This window comes from Chinchilla lanigera, unplaced genomic scaffold (genome assembly GCF_000276665.1).
Source record: "Chinchilla lanigera isolate Chin_1 unplaced genomic scaffold, ChiLan1.0 scaffold00003, whole genome shotgun sequence".
Taxonomy (NCBI): Eukaryota; Metazoa; Chordata; class Mammalia; order Rodentia; family Chinchillidae; genus Chinchilla; species Chinchilla lanigera.
In genome coordinates, this window is record NW_004955404.1 from 11,300,651 (window position 1) to 11,324,364 (window position 23,714).

General features: G+C 44.0%; 2 protein-coding genes across 3 annotated transcripts in view; one reads left to right on the top strand and one right to left on the bottom strand.

Moving 5' to 3' along the window:
• Gpr18 (G protein-coupled receptor 18) overlaps positions 1-20,422 on the top strand; it is a 27,176-nt gene extending 6,754 nt beyond the window's left edge. Inside the window, exons 1-3 of one of the 2 annotated variants that reach the window (XM_005374063.2) lie at positions 8,055-8,655; positions 16,046-16,087; positions 19,101-20,422. In XM_005374063.2, coding sequence (XP_005374120.1) covers positions 19,135-20,142 — 1,008 coding nt within the window. In that variant the 5' untranslated portion in view covers positions 8,055-8,655; positions 16,046-16,087; positions 19,101-19,134 and the 3' untranslated portion in view covers positions 20,143-20,422. Of the gene's footprint in view, positions 1-8,054; positions 8,656-16,045; positions 16,088-19,100 lie in introns of those variants that run through there. The other variant, XM_005374062.1, reaches the window with a different exon arrangement.
• The window catches only part of Ubac2 (UBA domain containing 2), a 151,399-nt gene that overhangs the window by 94,679 nt on the left and 33,006 nt on the right, over positions 1-23,714 (bottom strand). The window lies entirely within an intron of this gene.

The following is a 23,714-nucleotide window of genomic DNA, read 5'->3' on the forward strand; positions in this document are numbered from 1 at the left end:
AAAAAAAAAAAAAAAAAAAAGGATCGCATCCACATTACATTTCTCAAAAGACAAAGGGGATTCAGTAAGATAATGGAGTAACACAGTTAAAATACTGAAGAAAAGAATTTCAACAGAGCTCGTACTCATCACAACTACTACTTAAAAGTGGCTGCATACAAGAAAGCGCCTTTGGATGTACAAAGACTCAGAGCTTTGATAAACACAGAGCTCAAGATGAGAAAGTTGTGGAGATCTGTTGCACAGCAGTGTGACTCTGGTTAACACAACCTGACTGTACATTTAAAAGTGGTTAAGATGGTAAATATTATGTCATGTTCTTTACCATAATTAAAAACAATTTCTTTTTTAAACAGCAACAGGAAGCCATAGCTGTATTCTAAGAATGGGTCTGACTTGATTATGATTGAACTGTAAAATGATCCTAGCTGCTGCCTTTGACCTACTAATGCAATGAAATATACAGCAGATGCTGTTACAGGTGTTTGTGTTAAGCTACACCAGCCAAGCCAATTAACTGCTAACTTGTCTGGACTGGGAGATTCCTAGAGAGGTGACTGGCTCGCGGGGGCATGTACTCATCACTGGATTAATCCACTGACATTCACGGCTGAGCAGCTTTAGGAGGCGGGGCTCAGCTGGAGGACATGCTCACTGGAGGTGCCTCTTGAGGTACTGCAGATCGCTTGCTGGATCTCTTCCTCTGTGCTGTGCAGCGAAGCAAGCGGCTTGTGCTCTACCACACCCTCCCAGCGTGATGGTCCTGCCATGGAGTCAGCTGACCATGGACTGGAACCTCACAAACCATGAGCTAAATAAACCGCTCCCTCCCCTTTTTAAGTTGTGGCTGCCAAGTATTTTGTCCTGGGCAGTGGAAAAAACAATCAACACACCAGCATTCTTACAATAAGTCCTACCTGGAATAAAATTAGCTGTATTTCTTTATAATAGCAAGCAATTATTAGAAATCTTAAAAACTACCATTTGCCATAACATCAAAAAATATAAAATATTTAGGTATGAATATAACAAATTATATGCAAAATTTATATAATGAAAATGATGAAAAAGTTACAAGGAAAATGTCAAAGATTTAAATAAATGGAGATACACCATGTTCATGTAATAGGAGGCTCTATATTGGTAAAGTGTCTATTCTCACAAAAAGCAATAGCATTTCCCTACTCCAGTAACGCTGGAGAAAAAAAAATACACTTAGGAACATAAATAAATTCACCACTGTAAAAAACATATGGTATCTCGGAATATAAACGATGCATAAAAGAAAAACTTAAAATCTAATAAACAACATAGATAATTAATGAAATGGGGAGACATTTCATGCTTTTACATGGGAAAAGTATATCAGCTTTTCCCAAAATCAATATATAAATTCAGTGCTTTCTCAAAATCCAGTTAAATTTAGTCTAAAATCAATATGGAAGAATAACAATACATGAATATTTAGGTTAATCTTGAAACAATAATTCTAAAAAAAGACTGACATTCTACCAGGTATTAATATATGTACCTTAAAATAGTTTTAAAATATTACAGGTACTATAGGATCACCTGATAAAGGGATAAATGCAACTGAACAGAGAACAAAAAAGGAGACACACACAGTGTGAACAGCACATACGCACTGCTACAGGCTCACTTGCATCGACAGCACAAAAACTCACGCTGAAGTCCTAACCTGCAATGTGATGGCATTTGCAGGAAGAGCCTGTGGGAAACAATCAGGTTTAGATGAGGTCACGAAGGTGGGTCCTATGAAGGGATCTGCGCCTTCCACGCCTCTGGAAGAGACCAGGGCTCTTTTCCTATCTCTCAGCCACATGAAGACACAGCAAGAAGGGGCCATCTGCAAGTCAGAGCAGGGCCCCCACCAGAACCTGACCATGCTGGCTCCCTCAGGCTGGAATTTACAGCTCAGAACTCTGACAAAATAAATTCCTGCTATATGTGCCGCCCAGTCTACAGGGCTTCGTGATGGGAGCCTGGGCTGACTGAGACGCACACACCCCATGCGCCTGCATCTCTGCTCCTGGGTTTATTCGCCACAGCGGGTTCCGTAACAGCGAGCAAGGACACGGACAAAACGTGGCGACCAAGAGCTGATCACTGTTGAAGATGGTAACGCTGAAATGTGGGGCTCATTACAGTGGTCCCTCCACTTCTCCACATGCTTAAGATTTCAGTAATAAACTCACACATCTGAAATAAAGGCAGAAATCAAAATATGGGCTGCTTCAGTGACCTACAGGGACCTGACCTAGATGTAAGGAGTCATGGCCTGGGATTTTCTGAGCTGCTAAGATATGGCCTCAAAGCTGCTCAAGGAGGAGGGGCTGGGACTGAGCCCAGACATCACAGACCTGTCTTTCCCACAGAAGACTGAACATACGCCATTCACAGCTCCTGTCACGCCAAAGAAACTTCCCTTGCATCAGCAGCCTTGGGAAAGAAAAGAACAGACACTCCCCACAAAAAACAAAAATCTAAGGTCAAGACCGCACCTAAGTCTGTGGTCTAGATTTATCCCACCGGAGTGGCGTGGGCGCTCTAAGGTAAGAAAAGAACGTGACAGTTAAAACTCAGGACAACAAAACTCCCTCAGGGGGTTTTAGTCAGCGCAAAGTCCCCTGTACAGGTCCTCGCACGAGGGGGGCACAGACAGACTCCAGGAGAAAACAAAACCCACTGAGTATAGTTCACAATAAAAACTACGACCGCGAGGCAACAGGGTACCCTGGCAGAGGCTGACAGTCTGAGAACGAGAAATGAGAAACCTGAAAACTGTAAAACAGATAGGAACCGGAATGAAAGGGGAGAAACAGTACGGACAGCATGCCTCCAGCTCCCAAGGAGCCAGTCCCTTCTGAGCGAAAGCCGACTCTGCTCAGGAGCCTCTGAGGCTCCCGAACTCCTCCACCGCCCCAGGGGGTCTCCAGTCACCCCTGCCCCAGCCACACAGTGCCCAAGGTCACACCTCCACCTTAGGCCTTCTGCACTGGTGGTTCCTTAGGCCCAGAATACTCCCCACACTCTCACCGGCCCACTCCCTCGCGCCGTCAGGCTCTACTCAAACCTCACCTGACCTCTGACACCTGTACCCACCAAACCTGCAGCCCCACTCACACCTGCACTCCCTTCTCTGGTGTGTCTCTGCACAGCGTACACCTGACATTACAGACTGTGCTTCTGCATTTTGTTCACAGCTTTCACTCCCAATTGTACGTCAACATAGACAAAGATTTGGTCTGTTTTGATCAACGCAGGATCCCGTGCCCACAACAGTGCCTATCGTACACTAGGTGCTCAGTAAACAGTTGCTGAATGGAAAAGTACACAAATGGAGATGAGGCAACAGAAGAAGCAGTCACTCCTGAGACGGGAGGTGGAATCCACTCCTTCAGCCTGCACGCGTGTACGAGCATTTGCCAGCCGCAAGGGCATGCCAAGGGCTGCCTCTTCTCACTTCGCCAATTCTTCCTTCTCCTAGAATACGACCAAAACTGGCTTTCAGAGAATACGCTGTAACATGTTAACATACGGTCTAAGTTATCAGAAGGACAAGTGCCAGAAATATCACTTTCACAGTTCAGCTTCCTGTTCCTTATTTTTATCCTTCCTTAGAACTCACGCGCACATCCCCCGTCACCCGTCCTTTCTCCGTGGCTGTTTCTGCACAAACTCCTGCTCACCCCCCTTACTGACTTGCTGGATTTTGAGAATATCCACTTACTGTTGATACTTATAACCATGGTTATTGATAAAGAATGCGAAAGTAAGTATTAAAATCTACCATTTTCTCTGTATCCAAGAATTAGCTAAGATATGTTATTTGGGAAGACAAAAGTTAATGTCTCTAACCTAGGTTTACAATATTCATGGCCATTAATGCCAACTGTTTTCTCTCTTTTTTATTTACCACTGAGTCTTACCCCAGTTACGCCCTTTTTCACAAAGCGCTTTCTCATCAAGTCGCCCAAGCCGGCCTCGAACTTGTGCCTCAGTCTCCCAGGTGGCTGAGATTACAGACACTGCCACTACACCAGCTCCAACTGTTTTCTTATTAATACTTACACACATGAACATTCTGGTAAAAACGCAGCTTATGAGTCTTCAAAAGACAAAAGTTATTAAGTAATATTTATTGTATCCCCTTGACAACAATCTCTATTTGCAAGTCTCTTTGGTTAGTTCAATAATTTTCAAATAATGATGAGTATTTTTCCTTAAGGTTACTGTAAGGGCCAAGTACCGTGCTGGACCCACAAATAATCAGAACCTAAAATTATCCCTATGTTTACATCGTAAAAGTTTAATAACTGCTTCATTAATGATGCTGAAATACTTTTCATGTCATTTAGGAGAAAATAGTAAAGTACCTGTTTTTAATTTTAACTACGGCAAATGTTAGATCTGTTTATACAAAAACATTAGCCACACATTTATCTGATTACAAAATATTTTACCATTTAGCAACATTTTAGCCCCATTTAGCAACACTATTTGAGCCCCATTTACTGTCATAACATTCAGCTTTCATCACTTTCTGCCTAACACTGCCACTTAGTGGTTTTGCGCGTGACTACAGGCAAAGCCCATTAAAATGCCGGTTGCTCAATTCAGAAAGGTTGGCAAATAGCTTTAACATGCAGAACATGCTGAAATTCTTAGGGTGTTTTTGTTTTTGTTTTTGTTTTGGTTTATTGGCCTTGAACTCACTTTGTAGCCCAAGCTGGCCTAGAATTTACAGCGGTCCTCCTGCCTCAGCCTCCCGAGTGCTAAGATTACAGGCGTGCGCCACCTTGTCCGGCTTTGAAATTCCTCTAAAAACTATGTTTCATTTTGGACATTTGATTTTCTGAATCGCCTTTTTCAAAGTTGTCACCCTATCAACTCACTGCTTAGCTCTTATTTTAATGGCGTCAGGAAATTCGCTCTGTTGCTCTTTAGGCGGCTATGAAGATTTGCTAAAGCAGGGGCTTCAACCTTTTGAGTCTTTGCATAAAGGAAAGCGAAACCGACCCCTGGGAGCTTACAGAGGCGGCGCCCGCTCCTGGCCCGCCCCCACCGCACAGGTGCCGCGCCGCTCGGCGCCCGAAGGGGCGCTCGGGCGCGCAGCGGGGAGCAGGGCCTCTTCGAGGCCGCCCTCAGCCCGCTCTGGCTTGTTTCTTCACTGTGCACCGCTGAATTTCTACAGACCGGCACGGAGGTCAAAGGGCTTTCACAGGGACCTGACGCTCGCTTCTCCCCACAAGAGGATTCCAAGGGCCCTCAGTCAGGGAAGGAAGGCCTCCCCAGGGCTCCCCTCATTCCTCCCTGCTGCTTAGAGGACACACACAGCCGGGCTGCCCCCCTCTCCCCCTGGGTGGGTACACAATAAGCACAGTGTGCTCTTTGTGTTGTATTTTGGTTTCTTGAGACAGGGTCTCGCTTTGTAGTTCAGGCTGACCTCGAACTCACTATGGCCCAGGCTGGCAATCCTCCTGCCTCAGCCTCCTGAGTGATGGGCTTACAGGCCTAAGCCACCACAGCCAGCCTCAGCTGCGGCTCCTCCAGCCCCCTGTTGGGGCTTCAGGATATGGGAGCTTTGCCTCTACCACTACTAAGATATCCTCCTGGCTCTTGTAATTTGACACGTTATATTTTTTTATCAACCAGCGATACTGGTTTAATTAGGACACAGCAAAGATGTGAATGCTATAAAAAGGTAAAATGTTTCTTCCTTTTCACATTAGCGCAGCAGTAAGGGCCAGATGGCTCTCAAAACACAAGAAGGCCACCTAACCAGAAGAAGGCTCTGACGTGCCTGGTTCTGGAAAACTGTTGGTTTCTTCCACCCTACCTCTTACTCTCCTGGAAGAAATAAAGGTGTTCCCGTCTGCAGGGAAATACAGGTCCTGACGGGACCCACCGATTTCACCTAGGAAAACCCACTCTTACACTTAAAAATGTACAGCTTTAAATTCACCCTGTCACCAGAATATGATGAATCAGCAGAACTAAAATTATACAGAACAAATGTGCGTCAAAGAACACAATCAAAACAAGAGAAAACAAAATGAGAAAAACCCTGCCAATTATATATCTAGAAAGCAGTTAATATCTATACTATACAAAGAACTCCTACAATCCAACAACAAAAAGAAACCAAGTTCAAAAATCGACAAAGGACTTGAATAGACATTTCCCCAAGCAGCTGTTCTACGTCACTAGTCACTAGGGAAACAGAAACCAAAATCACAGCGAGAAACCACCTCACATGGCTAGGATGGTCACGAAATGAAAGGAGTGAAAGAAGGACTGAAGGAAGGAGAGGGACAGAGGGGAGGGGAGGGGAGGAAGGGAGAGTATGAGAGAGGCCCGCAAGCGGTGCTGGCCAGGATACGGAAACTGGGGTCCTCGTGCGCTGTCGGTGGGAATGTAAAATGGCTCAGCTGCTATGGAAAGCAGTAAGGTGAGTCTTCAAGAATTAAGAACAGACCACACAGTCCAGCAACTCTGTTTCTGATATGGACCCCCAAAACTGAAAGCACAGTCTCAAAGAGACACATCACGTTCACAGCACATTGGGTACAAAAGCCAAAAGGTAAAAGCAACCCAGGTGGTATGTACATACAATGGAATATTATTCACCCTTAAAAAGGAGATTCTGGCACATGCTCTAACATGGATGGACCTTGAGGATTTTATGCTAAGTGTAATAACTCATCACAAAACGACAAACCCTGTGTGATTGCACCTCTCTGAGGTACTTAATAATCAAACTCATGAGGACAGAAAGGGGAACGGAGAAGCCAAGGGAACCAGACGGTGCGGAACAAGGTCTTTAGTGGGTACGGAATTCCGTGTGGGGAGGCAGGAGGATCTGGAGATTGGCTGCGGAACAATATGAGTGAACCTAACAATACTGAACCGCACACCTCTAATGGTTACGATGATTTTAAATAAAGATAAATGTGTGTACTTATATTTAAACACACCAGTGCTGTTCCAGGTCTGCATTTACGTTTAACTCTTAATAGAGTATCAGACACAAATAATATTACAAATGGAATCTTCTCAAGGCCCTGGCCCAGGAGTCCATAGTCCTGTCCAGGAGAACTGTTCCCTAAAAAAGAATGCTTCCAAGAAGGGCAAGAAATACTCTATAAAATAAAATATTTTAGAAGAATAGGGACATGTCTATTACATAATACTACATAACAGAAATATTCATAAATTAAAATATTTTATCACCTTTTATCAATTACTCAGTTTGAAAATTACTTCAGTTTTAACAAGACTTCAAATATGAAGGTGAAGAGCTCCAGGCCCCTCCAGGCACCCGTAGGTGGCAGTAAAAGCACCGTAATTACCAGAGTTGACTGGAAATACTGGCCAGTATGTAAGGATAACACATAAGGAATCTAAAGTTACACTTTATGTTGAATAACCACAGAAGTACCCCTACATTAAATAAATAGCGAGTAACTCCTCTGACACACAACCTTTGTATCTTGCCCAAACACACGCACCTTACGGCCTCCACACAGCCCGTCCTAGCACACCTAGTTCTTTTTTGTCTCATGTTTTCATTCGACATGTCCTTATGACGATTTCTACCTAAAAACATTAGCCACCCATGTTTTGAGACACAGCATAACTTCCTTATAGAAAAACACAAACACTAAAGGGATCTCCAAGCCCCTCACTGAGCTGTGCACTCAGATACATTCTGGAAGATGTGCTGGACCCTTGCTAATTAGCCGCATATAAAATGAGATGGAGAGAAAAGATAACGGTCTGGGGTCGGTAACCATACAGCTGCAAAAGAGCTGTCAGCCAGGCGTGGTGGCGCATGTCTGTAATCCCAGCACTAGGGAGGCTGAGGCAGGAGGATTGCTGTGAGTTCGAAGCTAGTTTGGGCTATGCAGTGAGATCAAGGGCAGCATGGACCACAAACCAAAACCCTCTCTCAAAAGAAAAGAGAGATCACAGATACTTCAAGGTACCTCAAGGCTCTAAAACCTATGATTATAAATCTTAAATAAAATGTGACATTAATGTGAGAAAAATAAACCCAAAACCAGAGGCAGGGACAGTCCCTCCCCACATACACAGACGCCGGAGCAAGCCGCCCGCGCGCCCTGGAGGGTGGCACCGCAGGGCTTCTTCCCTTTTCCACTAGGACCCTATTCAGCGAGTCGCAAATGTCACACGAAGAACATCTGTACAAAAATGTTAGCAGCGAGGGACAATACTGCGGCCGCGGTTCAACGCCCTCGTCACTGGCGCTAGAGCTGTGGTAAACCTGAAGGCACGGCGCTGGCACAGCTCTCCGCGGCTGCCCCATCCGTGCGGCGTGTTCCCAAGGAAACAGAACAAGAAGGCATGCATGGTTTCCGTTCCGCTCCAGACTTACTGCACCGTCTCCAAGGGGATGCTGAAAATAAACTAAAACAGGTGCAACCTCGCACAGTAAAGAGCAAGGAGGAAAGGCGGGGAGGGAGGAGGCGCGAGCCACGGGGCTCCCGCGCTGAGTCAGCGCACACGCCCCGCGCGGCGAGGCCCGTCGTCAGCCCGGGACACACTCAGGGCCCCGCGGGCCCCTCTCCACGTGGGTCCCACAGAATGCGGAGGGCGAAGGCGGGTGGACAGGTGAGAGACGGAAAGGAAGGGGCGGAGAGAGGCCGGCCGCGGAAGGCGCCCTCCCCCAGCAACGCCCCTCGCGCGCGGGCCGTCCAGGTCGGCCGAGGCAGGACGGCTCCCGGCCCAGGGCAGGGCAGGGCGTCTTCAAGATGCTGCGAGGGAAAGGGACATTTCGGACGGGACAGTGACCGACGACCCACGGCACACCCCGAGTCCGGTGGTGCAAGACCGACGCCTGGGCACAGCTGCATTGGCGCAGACGCCCCCACACTCCGTTTCTGCTAACTCCAAAGCCCGAGCTTTCTTTGCACAGCCTCTCTGAACGCAAAACGGGCCACGCTCAAGAAAGCGGCGGGCTGCAAACGCCGGCTTCCCCTCGCTCCGTCTGACTCCGGCCCCGGCCGCTGGGCACAGATGCTGCCCGCAGGCTCTGCTCCCCGCCTCCCGGCGAGCCCTGCCAATGGGAACCCAGGAGGGCGTCTGGCCGGGCGGGGCTGAGGCCTGGGTGTTACTCCCCCAGGCTGCGCGGGGACCGGGTCCTGGCGCCCCTCCAAGTGAGAAACAACCCAGCAGAACTTGCAAGGGCCTGCCGAGCAGATGGCTCGCGTCCTTCCCTTTTTCGGGGTTTGTGTGTGTGGGTTTCTTCTGCTTTTATTTTCCCCACAATCACCACGTTTCAAATGTTCTATTTTCTTAGTTACCGTGAGCACGTTAGGAGTGGGCTAAGGCATTTCACGCTGGCACGTCTGTACACCACGTCGGTCCTGCGCCCCCTCTACTTCCTCCTGTCCTCTCCCTCTCTGTGTCCCTTCTGCTTTCACGGCATTTCTTTCTGTCTCTTTTCCTTGAGATTCCTCACATGAAAGGAATGTGGTATTTGACCTTCCGGGTCTGGCTTATTTCACTTAACATGATGGTCTCCACTCTTTTCCTGCAAATGACATGATTTGTTCTTTTCTATGGCCAAATAATATTCCATTGTGTATATCTGCCACATTTTCTTTCCATATTCATCTACTGATGGGCTGTCTCCACAGCTTAGCTATTATGAATTGCACTCTAGTAAACATGAGTGTGCCGGTATCTTCCTCGTGCTAACTTTAATTCTTATGGTAATAGGAGGTATATAGCTGGATCATCTGCTAGCTCCATGTTTAGCTTTTTGAGAAACCTCCCTAGCCAGGCGTGGTGGCGCACACCTGTAATCCCAGCACTCGGGAGGCCGAGGCAGGAGGATTGTTGTGAGTTCAAGACCAGCCTGAACTGCATAGCGAGACACTGTCTCAAAAAGACAAAAAAAAAAAAAAAAGAAAGAAAGAAACCCCCATACTGATTTCCATAAAGCCTGTGCTAATTCTCAGTCCCATCAACAGTGCAGAAGAGTTCTTTCTATCTATACCCTTGCCAGCATTTATTTATTTATTTATTTATTTTTGGATTTTGGTTAAGTGCCACTCCGACTGGGTTGAGATGGAATCCCAGGGTAGTTTTGATTTGCGTTACTCTCCTGGCTAGAGACAGTGAACATTTTTTCATATACTTACTGGTCATTTGTATCCTCCTGCCTCAGCCTCCCGAGTGGTGGGATTACAGGCATGTACCACCATGCCTGGCTTTAGCACTGCTCTTTTGCTCAGGATTGCTTTGGCTCCTCTAGGTCTTTATGCCTCCATATGCATTTTATTATCGTTTCTTCTAGTTCTGTGACAATGTCATTGGTTCTTGGTGAGGACTGTACTGACTCTGTGGACTGCTTTGGTGATATGGTCATTTCTCCTACAAAGAGATGTGACCACCTACGAGTGAACGCCTAAATACTCAGGGATGGCCTTCTTCTTGAAATTCATACAAACGGAATCACTCACCATGAATTCCTGCACGGTTTTTGTTTGCTTGTTTCTGTATTTAACACCACTTACGAGACTCACCCACACTGGTACCCCTGCCTTGCGCACCTTCATCTGGACGGCTAGCAGCGGCCCCGCTCAGTGTGCACACCTGACGTGTCCACTCTGTCGTCGCTGAACATCTGAGTTGTTCCTCATGAGGAGTTGTTATAAATAATGCTACTGTGAACACGCCTGCCTGTGTCGGCTAATGCACACACACACCCCTTCATGTTAGTATCTAATACAAACTCGCCCACAGGCAGGCTCCCGCCAGCAAACGCACCAGAGCTCCCCACTGTCCCACAGCCTCGTGGACACTTCACGTTCTCACACTGTCTCACTGTAAGCACTGTGCTGCCTGAGCAATGCTTTCTTGTGATTTTACTCTTCATTTCCCGGATTATAAATGAAGCTGAGCGGGCACGTATCTTCCCTGGCCACTTGATGTATTCACTTTTGCGGGCTTATTCAAGTCTCCAGCAAGCTAAAGGACAGAGATCTTCTAGGCCCAGTAACACCTAGAGGCTGACAGAATTCAGCTACAAAACCATCCCGCGGGACTATCAACTCATTAGTGACAACCAAGGAGGAAAGGACAGTCTGTCCCCACGAGATTGTCTGCTACGGGTCAGACTGCTATTTCTGATGAGCAACTTCAACGAAACTTACTAAAATGAAGTATAACGCTGCAACGCACCATAAGGAAAAAGCACACGATCTGAGAATTATGAAAAAGTATCCTTGGGCCACACCATGTGTAATACATACTCTCAGCACTCAAACATACCTTGGGGGTCAGCATGAAGACTGAATTGGACACTGCTTGAACAGCACTTAAAACCCTACCTGATAATTCACCTCTATTACCTTTGATAATACAGATGGGACCAACGGAAGAGATAATTTTAAAATCCTAAATCACTTACTTAAAACCAACAACCTGACAGCTAGATGGTTACCTTCAGTATACAGATACTTTTACACAGAAGTGCTCAAAATCAGTCTCACACACGCTATTTAAATAACAAGATAAAACACCTTCTACTTCTTTACCAATCCTATTTCTGCCAGTACATTTGCCATCACTGTAACAAACACCTGAGATAAGTCAGCTTATTCTGTAAAGGTTTGTTTGGGTTCACGGCTTTGGAGGTTTTGTTTACGACCTGGAAACCCTGCTGCTCTGGGCCTCTGGTGAGGCCACACGCTCTGGCAGGGAATGTGTGCTAGAACAGCTTCACGGCCAGGAGCACCTCCGGGCGTTCACCTCAGGGCTGCAAACGAAACACACAGGAGGAAACAGCAGTCCTCAGAGAACATGTCAATCAATGGCCTAAAACCTCCCACCAGGTGCCCCCTTTTCTTCTTCACGGCACCAAGCTGAGGACATGGCCTGCAGGACACAGGAGCATGGATGATCCATGCTAGGGCCCTCCAACGGCCTCTTTCCATCTGCTACGTCCTCCTAACTGCGGTGTCTCCCTATAGACTCATGCCAGTGCACCCCCTTTAACTGTGAGATCTGAATTTGCAGTGAGAAGGTCAAGCACATCACACTAACCAGAGTTCCAGGTCAGCTGCTGTCAGCCTGTGCCGGCAGTTCAGTGGGGGCAGTGTCTTACCCAGTTCTTGCCTGGGTCCCACAGGACTCCAGCGGTGCCAGGACTACCTGCCACGTAGGAATCTTCCCATGAGGATCTTCGCAACGACGGAATCCTTCGTGTAACTCCTCTCTTAACTCCTGCTTTCATCATTATTTAGATCTATTTTCCTTTGGTTGTCTGTGACATATATGGTTATATCTGGGTTCAAGTTGTTGGCGGTGAGGTAATTACTTATACATCCATACTTTTTTTTAAACTACATAAAAATCACCAAAGGAATTCAGGAATGCTGTATTTACAATACAATTTAGGAAATTAACTAGAAAGGACCTTGATACTAATGTGGTTATAAGATTATAGCTGCATATTGTTGGGATTTAAACACACACACACACACACACACATTTAGATAAATAGCTTCTCAATCTTTATCCAGAAACGCCTAGTATTCAACAAATCCCTTCAGCCTAGTCCAGCTTCCCCCAGCAAAAGAGAACAGTTCAGACACAAGCGTGAGACAGGGAGAAGCAGGAGACAAAGGTTCCAAAATACCAAACTGGAGAACCTCAGGGCACAGGAAAAGACTTCCCAGTCTTTGTCAGCTCATTCTAGAGGTGCCGAGGACTGTCCCCATGCTGGTGTTGTAGGCAGCTGAGTAGATACAAATACACCCACATGCCTCCCTAGGGATGGACATCAGGGATTGATATTCTAAATAGGCAATCACCTTGAGAAAGCCAGGAAGAGTCATTAACCCAACCGCCCACAGGAAGAGCCCCTGTTCTGTATTCTGGTCTGCTTGCTACCTGACTCGCTTCCCCCATTTGATCCCAATTTAATCCATTTCACCTGAGCAATTATGCTTGTACTTTTATTGGTTGACCATAGCCTTGTCCCACCTTATGCCTAGCAAGGTCCTGTGTTTTCCGCCTTGGACCCACCTCACCTCATGGTTTTGCTCTACATAAATCCCTAGAAAAGGCAGGTTCCTTGGGAAACCACTTGGGTCCCCTTCTGTCCCTCTCTTGGACAGAAGCTTTCTCTCCCTCAATAAATATATTCTGCACTTAACCTGCATTGTTCCTAAAACTTATTCTTGGATTTTAGAGAGCATGAACTCGTCCCAGATACCTCTCAGGCTGGGAGTTTCTGGGATGAGGGAACCCACTACAGGGCTCCTCCGCTCAGGGCACTGATGGGAGGTAAGAAAGAAAGGCACAGACAAACCTCTAATGCAGAGCGTGTTTTGCAATGGGAATTTACTGCCTAAGTCTGTGAAGTACACCCTTTCTAATCATTACAGAACTGGCTTAACTGACCCATATTATATTCACTCAAAACCTGGGCTCTCATGTTAAACTCTAAATTCACTCAGGGCTTCTAACATTTAAACCAGAACACAAAACCAGAGCTACAACAGGTTATTTCACAGCGTGAGGGGAACCCCGCGGTCTCTGGGAATGTGTGAGATCCCTTTTTGGCGAGGTCTGACACTGCTCTTTCACTTGCATTCCAAAGAAAGTGAGGAAATTAACGCAGCACGAATGCTTCCTGATTGAGATAACTTCCTCCGTGTGAATAAAAAATTCATTAGGCTCAAGCATTAAAGAAGAAAACCAGACGTTATAAAAGTTTAATCCTGGATTCAGTGTTTACTCGCTGTAAACGGTCCGGGAGATGGGGGGCGCTGCAATTCCTTCCCAATACAAAATCACGACGAAGAGCCAGGAGCAGAGGAGATGCTCACGGCCGCAGGGCCCCGGCAGGATGGGAGGCCGCTCCTGCCCCAGACCCTTGGCTGTCCCTACATCTCCCAAACTGCTCACAGTCTGCGGCTCTCGCGGGGCTCAGGCATTGGGCCATATTCCCCCAACCGGGCCGGCTCTCAAGGAACGGGATGCACCGGAGCGGAACAGGAAAGGCAATGTGCAACAGCAGTACACACGCGCCACCACACGGGGGCGGCGCCGCACGCGCAGCCATTGCTAAGGAACCTTACGGGAGGGAACATCCGGCCAAGCTTCACAGCAGCTGGAAAGTAAGATGGAAAGCGGACCCCAACCTCAGGCCAGGACTATGGGGATCTCCGCATCTGCCCCTAGACACCTCTAAGAAACGGACAATTCAGAAATAACGTCATGCACAGGACGGGACTCAAGTCTTAATGAGAACGTCGCTGCTGCATCTGTTGATTTTAACAGCACAGAGGAAGCTAATCAATACTTCATTTCAGAAAACGTGTCATGGGCTTCGTGACATAAAGCAAAGGACCCATCGGGTCTCCAGAGGAGAGGTTTTTATCCAGCTGAAATATCACACTCCTGTGCGGCGCAGGAAACGTAACGCCTCCTATGAGAAAGGACGGAGGTCACGAGGCAATGAAGAAGTCACATCTAGCGAACCAAGCCGGCAGCCACCCTGTAGAACGCTATCACAGCAGCGGGGGAGCAGGGGGAGGGCGCTGAGCTCGGAGCACCAGGCCTGGCTGTCACCCAGTTCGCTGAGCTCTCTGGCAAGTCCCTGGCCTCCTTGGCCCCGCACATCCTCCTCTACGCAGGAAGAGCTGCTGTGGTTGTCCCCAAAGCTCCCCAACCCACTAGGCGAGCAGGCCACCACGGTCAAGGATTTCATCACGGAAGGCAGGGACCACGGCGACCTTTGTGAGGCACAGACTTACTATCGTTTTGCCTAAGAACGCGGGCTGTCAAACTCTTAAATTAAAAACACAAATGAAGTTCAATTCAGGGACTTTTTAAAAGTTGATAAATCGGGCATAACTAGATCAAAAGATAAATAAATTGTAGGCCAAGCAAAAGAGATTTTTTTTTAAAGAAAAGGGAAAGTTTAAAGATGAATATCACTAGTCAGGCAATGGCATGGGTTGCTCACTTCCCTTTCCCCGGGTTTCATTTCCCTTTTCAGGTCTCAACACTCCTAATATGTAAATTGTTCCATATGAAGACTTCCAGAGTCCTGGAGGTAAAGATTTACAGGGATCTTTATGCAAAAGAAATTACATCTGGACTTCCATCTGATAAAAAGGGGATACACAGCACTGAGGACTTACAAAAAAAAGCTAAAGTGGGGGGGGGTGCTGGGGATTTAGCTCAGCGGCAAAGCACCTGCCTGCCAAGCTCAAGGTCGTGAGTTCGGTTCCCGGTACCTGAGAAAAACCAAAAAAAAAAAAAAAAGCTAAAGTGGGTAAGAGTATATGGAAACAAATACTTGAAACAAGTAATATACCGTAATTGAAGATCTGATTGTAACTATTTAGCAACAGTTAAATTGTAAAACCTGGGTGCACTATGATTTCAGGAATATGGTAGTAAAACAGACGCAGCTTGAGCACCTACTAAGTGCCCAGGTGCTTTGCTAAGAACTTGGGATTCTTCTGAATTACTGGCCTCACTATCCCATCAGAAGGCACATCTATTTTTTAACTGTATAGAAACTAAGTAGGAACAAAGGTTCAGAGTGGTTAAGTACTTAGACAAGGTCACACAACTTAGAAAGTAAATAAGCACTAAACCCTCTTCTACTCAACATCAAATCTTCTCTTTCCATAAGTGATACATACTTCAAGCATCCAAGTAAATAGTTAAAGAAAACTTCCCCTTTTTATGCGACTGTCTTAAATATTGGCCATCATTTCAAAAGGAGCTTATGTTAAGCATGACTTCATAAACAAATTACTTGTGAAAAAGAAAAACCACATCCAGGTTAAAGTTGTAAATTGAAAAGGCATATTTCAAAGAGCACTTCCTGAGACAGAGAAGCAATTACAGCCAACTCCTCTACAACAAAGCAACAAGCCAGCTTAACACAAAAGAAACATATCATTTCTGAAATGAACCATCTCTACACAGATAATTGAACACAAGCAACTCAGAAATATCTCTTTTACAGAACTGGGTATACCAGAAAATGCTCGCTTCTGACCGGTAGAAGGTAAGCAACATTCAATTAACTTCGTAATAGATCATTATCAGAAAGAAACCTTTACCTAGCTACTCATAGTCTATTTTTTAAAAAAAATTACAGAAACTACATTGGTAAAGGACCTTAAATAGGTTATGTTATCATCTTCCCATATTATATGATTTTGTACTTTTTTCAATATTCTTTTACATTAACTGTAAGTGTAATTTTTTTCAAGTTAAGAAAATGTTGATGTATAAATCATAAATATACAGGGGCTGGGGATTTAGCTCAGCGGCAAAGCGCCTGCCTGGCAAGCGCAAGGTCGTGAGTTCGGTTCCTGGTACCAGAGAAAAACCAAAAAAAAAAAAAAAAATCATAAATATACTTAGGTGTCTCTACCACATGGTTTGACTTACAATGTTTCATGAGGTTACTAGCTTTTAAGAAAAGAATAGAGATAATCATGGAATCTAAAGCTTTTCAGAGTTAACTTGAAAGCAAACTGTTTAATACTTACCCAAAACAATTCTGTATTTGCACAGCATAACCTGTATTATAATGCCTTTAAGACCCATGGAAGCATCTCTCATTTTTTCAAACTGAAGCAAATGAATACAAATGTGGATGACAAATGGACTTCATAAAAGCAGCCTGAACCCAAATGGGGGAAAGCTGACTTATAATAATTTGTAAACACAGAAATTTATGAGAGGAGAAAAAGGAAAACAAAATTTCATTTACATTATAATTGCTACTATTTATAAATTCACTGAGATTTAAAAATAAAATTTAAGTAGCTCCAGTGGCACAATCAGCTGGCAGGCAGTACTTAAGATTAAAAATAAGAGCTTAAGATTTAAAAATAAAACTTAAGAGTTAAGCCTCTAAGTTATTCTCCTCTGTATGACACTGAAAGTTTGAATTTTTCTATGTAGTACTTTTCTCATTTCATAGAAATGAGTATCTAGCTACATCAATACTTGGAAAATCTAACATGGGTTTTTAAATATATAGAATTCTATTCCAAAGTCATATTTAACCCAAACAGTTTACAAACTAGTTTAGGAAATCAGGAAGGAAGAAAGCCAGGAAAGGAAGGAAGGAAGAGGGGCAGCAGGGAGGGAACGAACTCCTAGTCTTTTGTTTGTCCACGGCCACTGCTCAAACTAATTTTTACCAACAGCCCATGATGAAATGCATGACAGCCTGCTAATCTCCCCCACAGTTTTCACTAAAGAGAGATCAGGGCTGAATGACAGAAAAGTCATTCTGCAAAGTGACACTTTTGAAGGAAATTTTTCTAACACCGCCATATTTCAAGGAGATGCCTCGAGGTTCCACCTCTTTGTAGCAAAGCTATTTTTAAAACCTCTGCTGGCAGCTGCATAACTGGCAAGAGAGGTTTCACACCTCGGGAGTCTGTGATATTTACGATCATAGCTAAATCCTTTCCCACTTGAAATGGGCACATTTTCTGGGTGGTGGAAATTTATTAGTTTCTATATATACATCAAGTTGCCTAGTGACTTATCACTACTTCTCTTACATACTCCGTTTTAAAACTTAACTTGACAAATTGTATAGAGGCTTCAGTGAAAGTTACTGCACTGGCAGTAACTTTTTAAAGGCACAGAGCACCCTGTGCACCTCGGAGGTGGCTGAGATCAGCTTCAGGGATGCGGCTCGTGACCAGCAGCCTCAGCCTTGGGCGTGCCCTACTGTGCGCTGAAAATAGCTCACCAGTGGTCCAGCTCTCCACCTGGAGACCACAACGCAGAACACTGCTGTTTCTGGACCTATGATAACGCAAAGAGAACATAACGTAATACTATGAAGAAGAATGTTTGCCACTCTTTTTTCCTGAGCTTTGCAACCATTTATTCCTCCTGAAGGGGCGCATCATTCTGGGACAAACCACAATACCAGGTCGATGCCCAGAATGGACAGAGTAAACTCCTATTCCATCGCCCAGCTCCAAAAATCTGTTTAGTACATTGTCCTTGGATAGAAGATACATCAAGGGCCAGGGATGTAGCTCAGTGGCACAACGCCTCTCTGGCAAGCGCAAGGTCCTGAGTTTGATTCCCCGCACCAAAAAAAAAAGAAGACATCAAATATTAAACTGGTAAGAATAGATACTACACTGGATCTTAGCCAAAAGGTCATAAATGACTGCCACTTAAAATTAATAATAATAATAATAATAATAATAATAATGGTTTCATTGCCAGCCATAAAAGTCTCCCTTGAGAAACCAGGTAAGAGCTGCTGAGGGTCATTTCATCAAACCCATCCTTGACTTGGCAAGTATTTACCTGTTGAGAACCACTATGTGCTCGGTAAAGACACAGAAATGAAGAAAAGTTTCTCCTCTCATATGTACTGTCCAGCAATAACCAGTATGGTTCTCTTGTTAGTTTTTGAAAATATATTTTTTATATTGAAATTGTATCTCTTGAGTAAAAAAATTATTATTTGGACATTACTAGTTTTGGTTACTAAATCTGTAAACAGAATGATGATAAATAATGGCAAACCATTTTAATAAGATTTAAAATCCAGATTGATTTTGCCCCAGTTAGTTCAATCGAACAATGCTGCCCAATTTCACACTGTAGAAGAGGATCTAAAGGAAGCACATTCCTTGGGAGGGAGGAGGGTGAGCAGGGAGCACGAAAACGAATGATTCTGCCAGCGCACCATGACATCCAAGCCATTTCACCAGACACGTACAGTGTCAGGGCTGCGGGTGTAGCTCGGTGGTAAAATGTGTGCCTGGTATACCTGATGCCTTGTGCTTGATTCCCGGCACAGGGCAAAAAACAAACAAAAAAAAAAATCAATGCATAATAGCACTAACCAAAAAAAAAAAAATAGCACTAACCTCTAGAGAACATATTCCTTATTGGGTTTACAACATTAAATGTTCTTAAAATGTTTTAAAAAATTAAAATTCACTAACCAGAAAATAGTGTAAGAATGATAAGCACCTACTTCTCAACCAAGGGTCTTATTCTAATTTTTTAAACTGTGTTTACAGTTTCTAAGTATCATGCCTATCAACAAGCTATAAGATGACTATCCCAAGCAACCAAGACCAACCTGCCCCTTCCAACAGCTCACACCCAGATGAATACAAAATCGCGGCCCTTGTGTTCTACAGCTGTATCTTCATCATCGGATTATTTGTTAATGTCACTGCATTATGGGTTTTCAGCTGTACCACCAAGAAGAGAACCACTGTAACCATCTATATGATGAATGTGGCACTACTGGACTTAATATTCATAATGACTCTGCCCTTTAGAATGTTTTACTACACAAAAGGTGAATGGCCATTCGGAGAATACTTCTGCCACATTCTTGGGGCGCTTGTCGTGTTTTACCCAAGCATCGCTCTATGGCTTTTTGCTTTTATTAGTGCTGACAGATACATGGCAATCGTGCAGCCGAAGTATGCCAAAGAACTTAAAAACACGTGGAAAGCTGTGTTCGCGTGCATAGGGGTCTGGATAATGACCCTGACAACCACTGTCCCTCTGCTACTGCTCCATGAAGACCCGGACAGAGCCTCCTCCCCAGCTACCTGCCTGAAGATCTCCGACATCATCCATTTAAAAGCCGTCAATGTGCTGAACTTCACTAGACTGATATTTTTTTTCTTGATCCCCCTGTTCATCATGATTGGATGCTACTTGGTCATTATTCACAGTCTCCTCCGTGGCAGGACCTCTAAGCTGAAACCCAAGGTCAAGGAGAAGTCCATCAGGATCATCATCACACTCCTGCTGCAGGTGCTCATCTGCTTCACGCCTTTCCACATCTGTTTCGCCTTCCTGATGCTCGACGGGGAAGACAACAGCTACAACCCTTGGGGAGCCTTCACCACCTTCCTCATGAACCTCAGCACCTGTCTCGATGTAATTCTCTACTACATTGTCTCCAAACAGTTTCAGGCTCGAGTCATTAGTGTCATGCTATACCGTAATTACCTCCGCAGTGTGCGCAGAAAAAGCTTCCGATCCAGTTTCCGATCTGGTAGTTTACGGTCACTGAGCAACATCAATAGTGAAATGTTATGAAGACAAGAAAGGTGTTTCCCTTGCACCTCTTTAAATTCTTTTCTCCAACTATTCTAGGGTTAGTGGAGATTCTGCATGATAGTAGCAAGTTTATCTAAATAAACTTTTAAAATAAACTAAATAAGCTTTTAAAAATTCACCTTTTAAAAAAAAACTTCTTTTCAAACTTTAAAAACTGTTCTTATTGTGGCAACAGGATTCAATATCCTGATTTTTATTATTTTCATTTTTTTTGTTGTTTTGTTTTGTTTTTCCGGGTACCGGGAATTGAACTAGCGACCTTGCGCTTGCCAGGCAGGCGCTGTGCTGCTGAGCTAAATCCCCAGCCTTATTTTCATTTTAAAACATATAAAACATTTTCATGAATTAACAGAGAAAAAATACCCAAATGTTTTTCATACTCCAGCCGTAATCTACACGGATAACTGTCGTAACACTTTGGATTTAATTCTGTGCACAAGGGACCACGTGACAAAAAACCCAGCTACTGCTCAAAATCATTTGAATAAACTATTTTCCATTTAGATGTACCTCTTTCGTGTCTAATTTATGCTCGGGACTGGAGGTCTAAATTCAGTATTTAACATTCTAAACCCAAAATTTCTGAGATTTTTACACAAGCAACTATGTTCAATTCAACACATGAGTGCAGAGCAAAGTTCCTGACGGCAAGCAGCAGACGGGCCTGGAGAACCCACAGCCAGTGTTACTTCCCTCCTGTAAATTTACTTTCTTTTGAAAACAGACTACCTGAGACTACGATGGAAACTTAACCTGAAATCTTATTTCTGCTCAGTAATCCAATTCACTCTTATGACCTGAGCTTTTCACTATGTGGTGAAAGATTTCTCTTCAATGTTGACAGATGGCTCTTCTTGTGTAATTAAATATTCTATTACAAAAGACAGATTTTTCCAGGCTCTATGTCACAACGTAAGTAGCACTAATCAGGGACCTTAGCTACTTATCCTACCCTGGCTATTTAACTTCTCCATAAAGTAACAAACCAAATAAGTTCTCCATCTAAAAGGAAAGGAAAACTATAATCTATAAAACTCTATCATTCTAAATACTACAGAAGTAAAAAAAAAAAAAAGATCACCTTTATTACTCTGAACATGATCACCTCCTAATGGGACTGAGACCCAAATGCACACACTGGTTATAAATGGATTTCTACAGTTCACATGGGTGCATTCATGTTCTTAAAAAAAAGAATCTAAGAAAACAGTGCTTTGGCACTAGATGATCCCTCAGATGATCTAGAACTTCTCTGAAATATAGAAAAACTGAGGTTGAAAATATTATGTGACTTACTCAGCAAAGAACCAGGACCAGAAACCAAGTTCAAATCTCCTTTCAGGTCCAATTTTCAATAGTAAAAAAGTAAAAAGGTTTACCAAATGTAAACGCTGTCATTACTACATAAGATACAGGAGTCAAGGTGGAACTGGGATACAGTTTCTTCTCAACAAAGAAAACCACTTGACATTTTTAGTTTCAATAGCCAAGTAAGATATTCATAAATATCTTCAAAGGAGTAATTACTGTTATAGCAAAAGAAATAACTTCTGTACTTAATATGGAGCCTTATGGCACACACACACACTCACACACACACACACAGAGTTGACAGCTGTGGAGGTCAGTGGTAGAGTGTTTGCCTACCATGCACCAAGCCCTGACTTCATAGCCTACTTTCAGCGGTATAGACGAATCCACTCTTCTGCAGTGTATTAAGTGGACAGGTCTCTGCAATAGTTTATTGATAAGAGCAGTTTAGTCTTAAAGCACAAAGCACAACAAAAGACTTTGATCAACAAAGTGAAAACACAGATCACCATTCTCACAATAAAATTATAGACAATCTAAAATAGTTAATAAAAGGAAAAAGATTCCTGGTACCCAAATAAATAAATAAACAATTTATGAAAAAATTATTCAGCATTGTAACCAGGCATATTTTAACAAAACATGTAAAAATTCAAAATTCTATTCTGGAGGAGTTTGATTCTAGAAATGTAACACCCACATGCGAAAACTAGTAACTATAAAACAGTAACTACTGTATGTAAGAGTAGACGTGTGACAGGCACGGGTTACTAGACGTAGGATATATATGCATATATATACACACGTACATGGAGCTTCTTTGAAACCAGTGGTTATATTTTCTGAATTTAATGATAATACCCATCATCTGTCAGGTATAGTTTCTACGCAAAGCACTAGAAGAATAGGTGAACAGGTCCATGTATGGTTCAAGGATCGTGTATGGTTCAAGGATCTTACCTTGCAGTCTGGGACTCACTGTAATCAAGACTATGCCTTCAGTATTATGAGTATAAGGAAATAACTGCATAATGTAAAACTTAGTTCTTCCTCGGAGAGCTGGTAGGTGGCATCAAAGGCATATACAATAATACTAATAAATATAATGTAGTAAATACCAATGGGAACATCAGTGTATGTTGTATATACACAAAAAAGGGCAATGAATCTTGGCAAAAGGCAAGAGGGAGCCAAAAGCACACCAAGTAGGCATGAGAATATAAATACTGTACACAGCACGTCCAGAAAGGCCAGTGACTGACGGGGGAAGAGACTGAAAACACTGGACGGTGGTCAGATTGTAAGCTCTTAAAGGAAAGAAGGACAGGAACAGATAGGGGCAGGACCTACGGGAAGCATTTTCGTGTGAACGAGCTCATCTACCTCTCTCCCCTGGGCTGTGAAGCACAGAGGGCCTTGAACTGACACATGATGGTTATCTGTACAGACAGCTCGGCAACAGAACTTGAGAAAATCTACTTGCTTAAGAGTCCATACGCCTAGGAGTGGCACAGCTGGAATCTCCAATCTGTGATGACAAAACCTCTGCCATTCCCACTATTTCAGACAGCCCTAGTGGCATCTTGGAGGAATCTGACCTTCCTTCTGAACGATATGGGAATTTAAAGGTATTAAAAGCAAGGACTGGTATAGTCAAGACCATATTTATTTTTTTTTTTATTTTTTTTTTCTTCCGGTACTGGGGATCAAACTCACGACCTTGCGCTTGCCGGGCAGGCGCTGTGCCACTGAGCTAAATCCCCAGCCCCTCAAGACCATATTTAATCGCAGCACTCGGGAGACTGAGCCAGGAGGATCGTTGCGAGTTCGAGGCCAGCCTGGGCTACAAAGTGAGCTCAAGGTCAGCCTGAATTGCATAGCGAGACCCTGTCTCAAAAAAAAAAAAAGAGATTAAAAGCATTTAATGTGCAACTGGACAGTAAGCAGGATGACTGGTGATTTTAGAAATTTGGTGGTTACCGGAGACCTTTATAAGAGAAGTTTTAATAGTGGTGAATAAAATAATAATTAAATACGAAGTAAAAAATTGTAGAGCATGCAGATAAATTTGGTGCTAATGGAAAAGAAAAAGATGTTTTATGAAAAACAATGCAAGGCCAGGTATGGTGGTGCATGCCTGTAATCCCAGCACTTGGGATGCTGAGGCAGGAGGATCATGAGACCAGCCTGGGCTGCAAAGTGAGTGCAAGGCCAGCCTGAACTGTATAGTGAGACCCTGT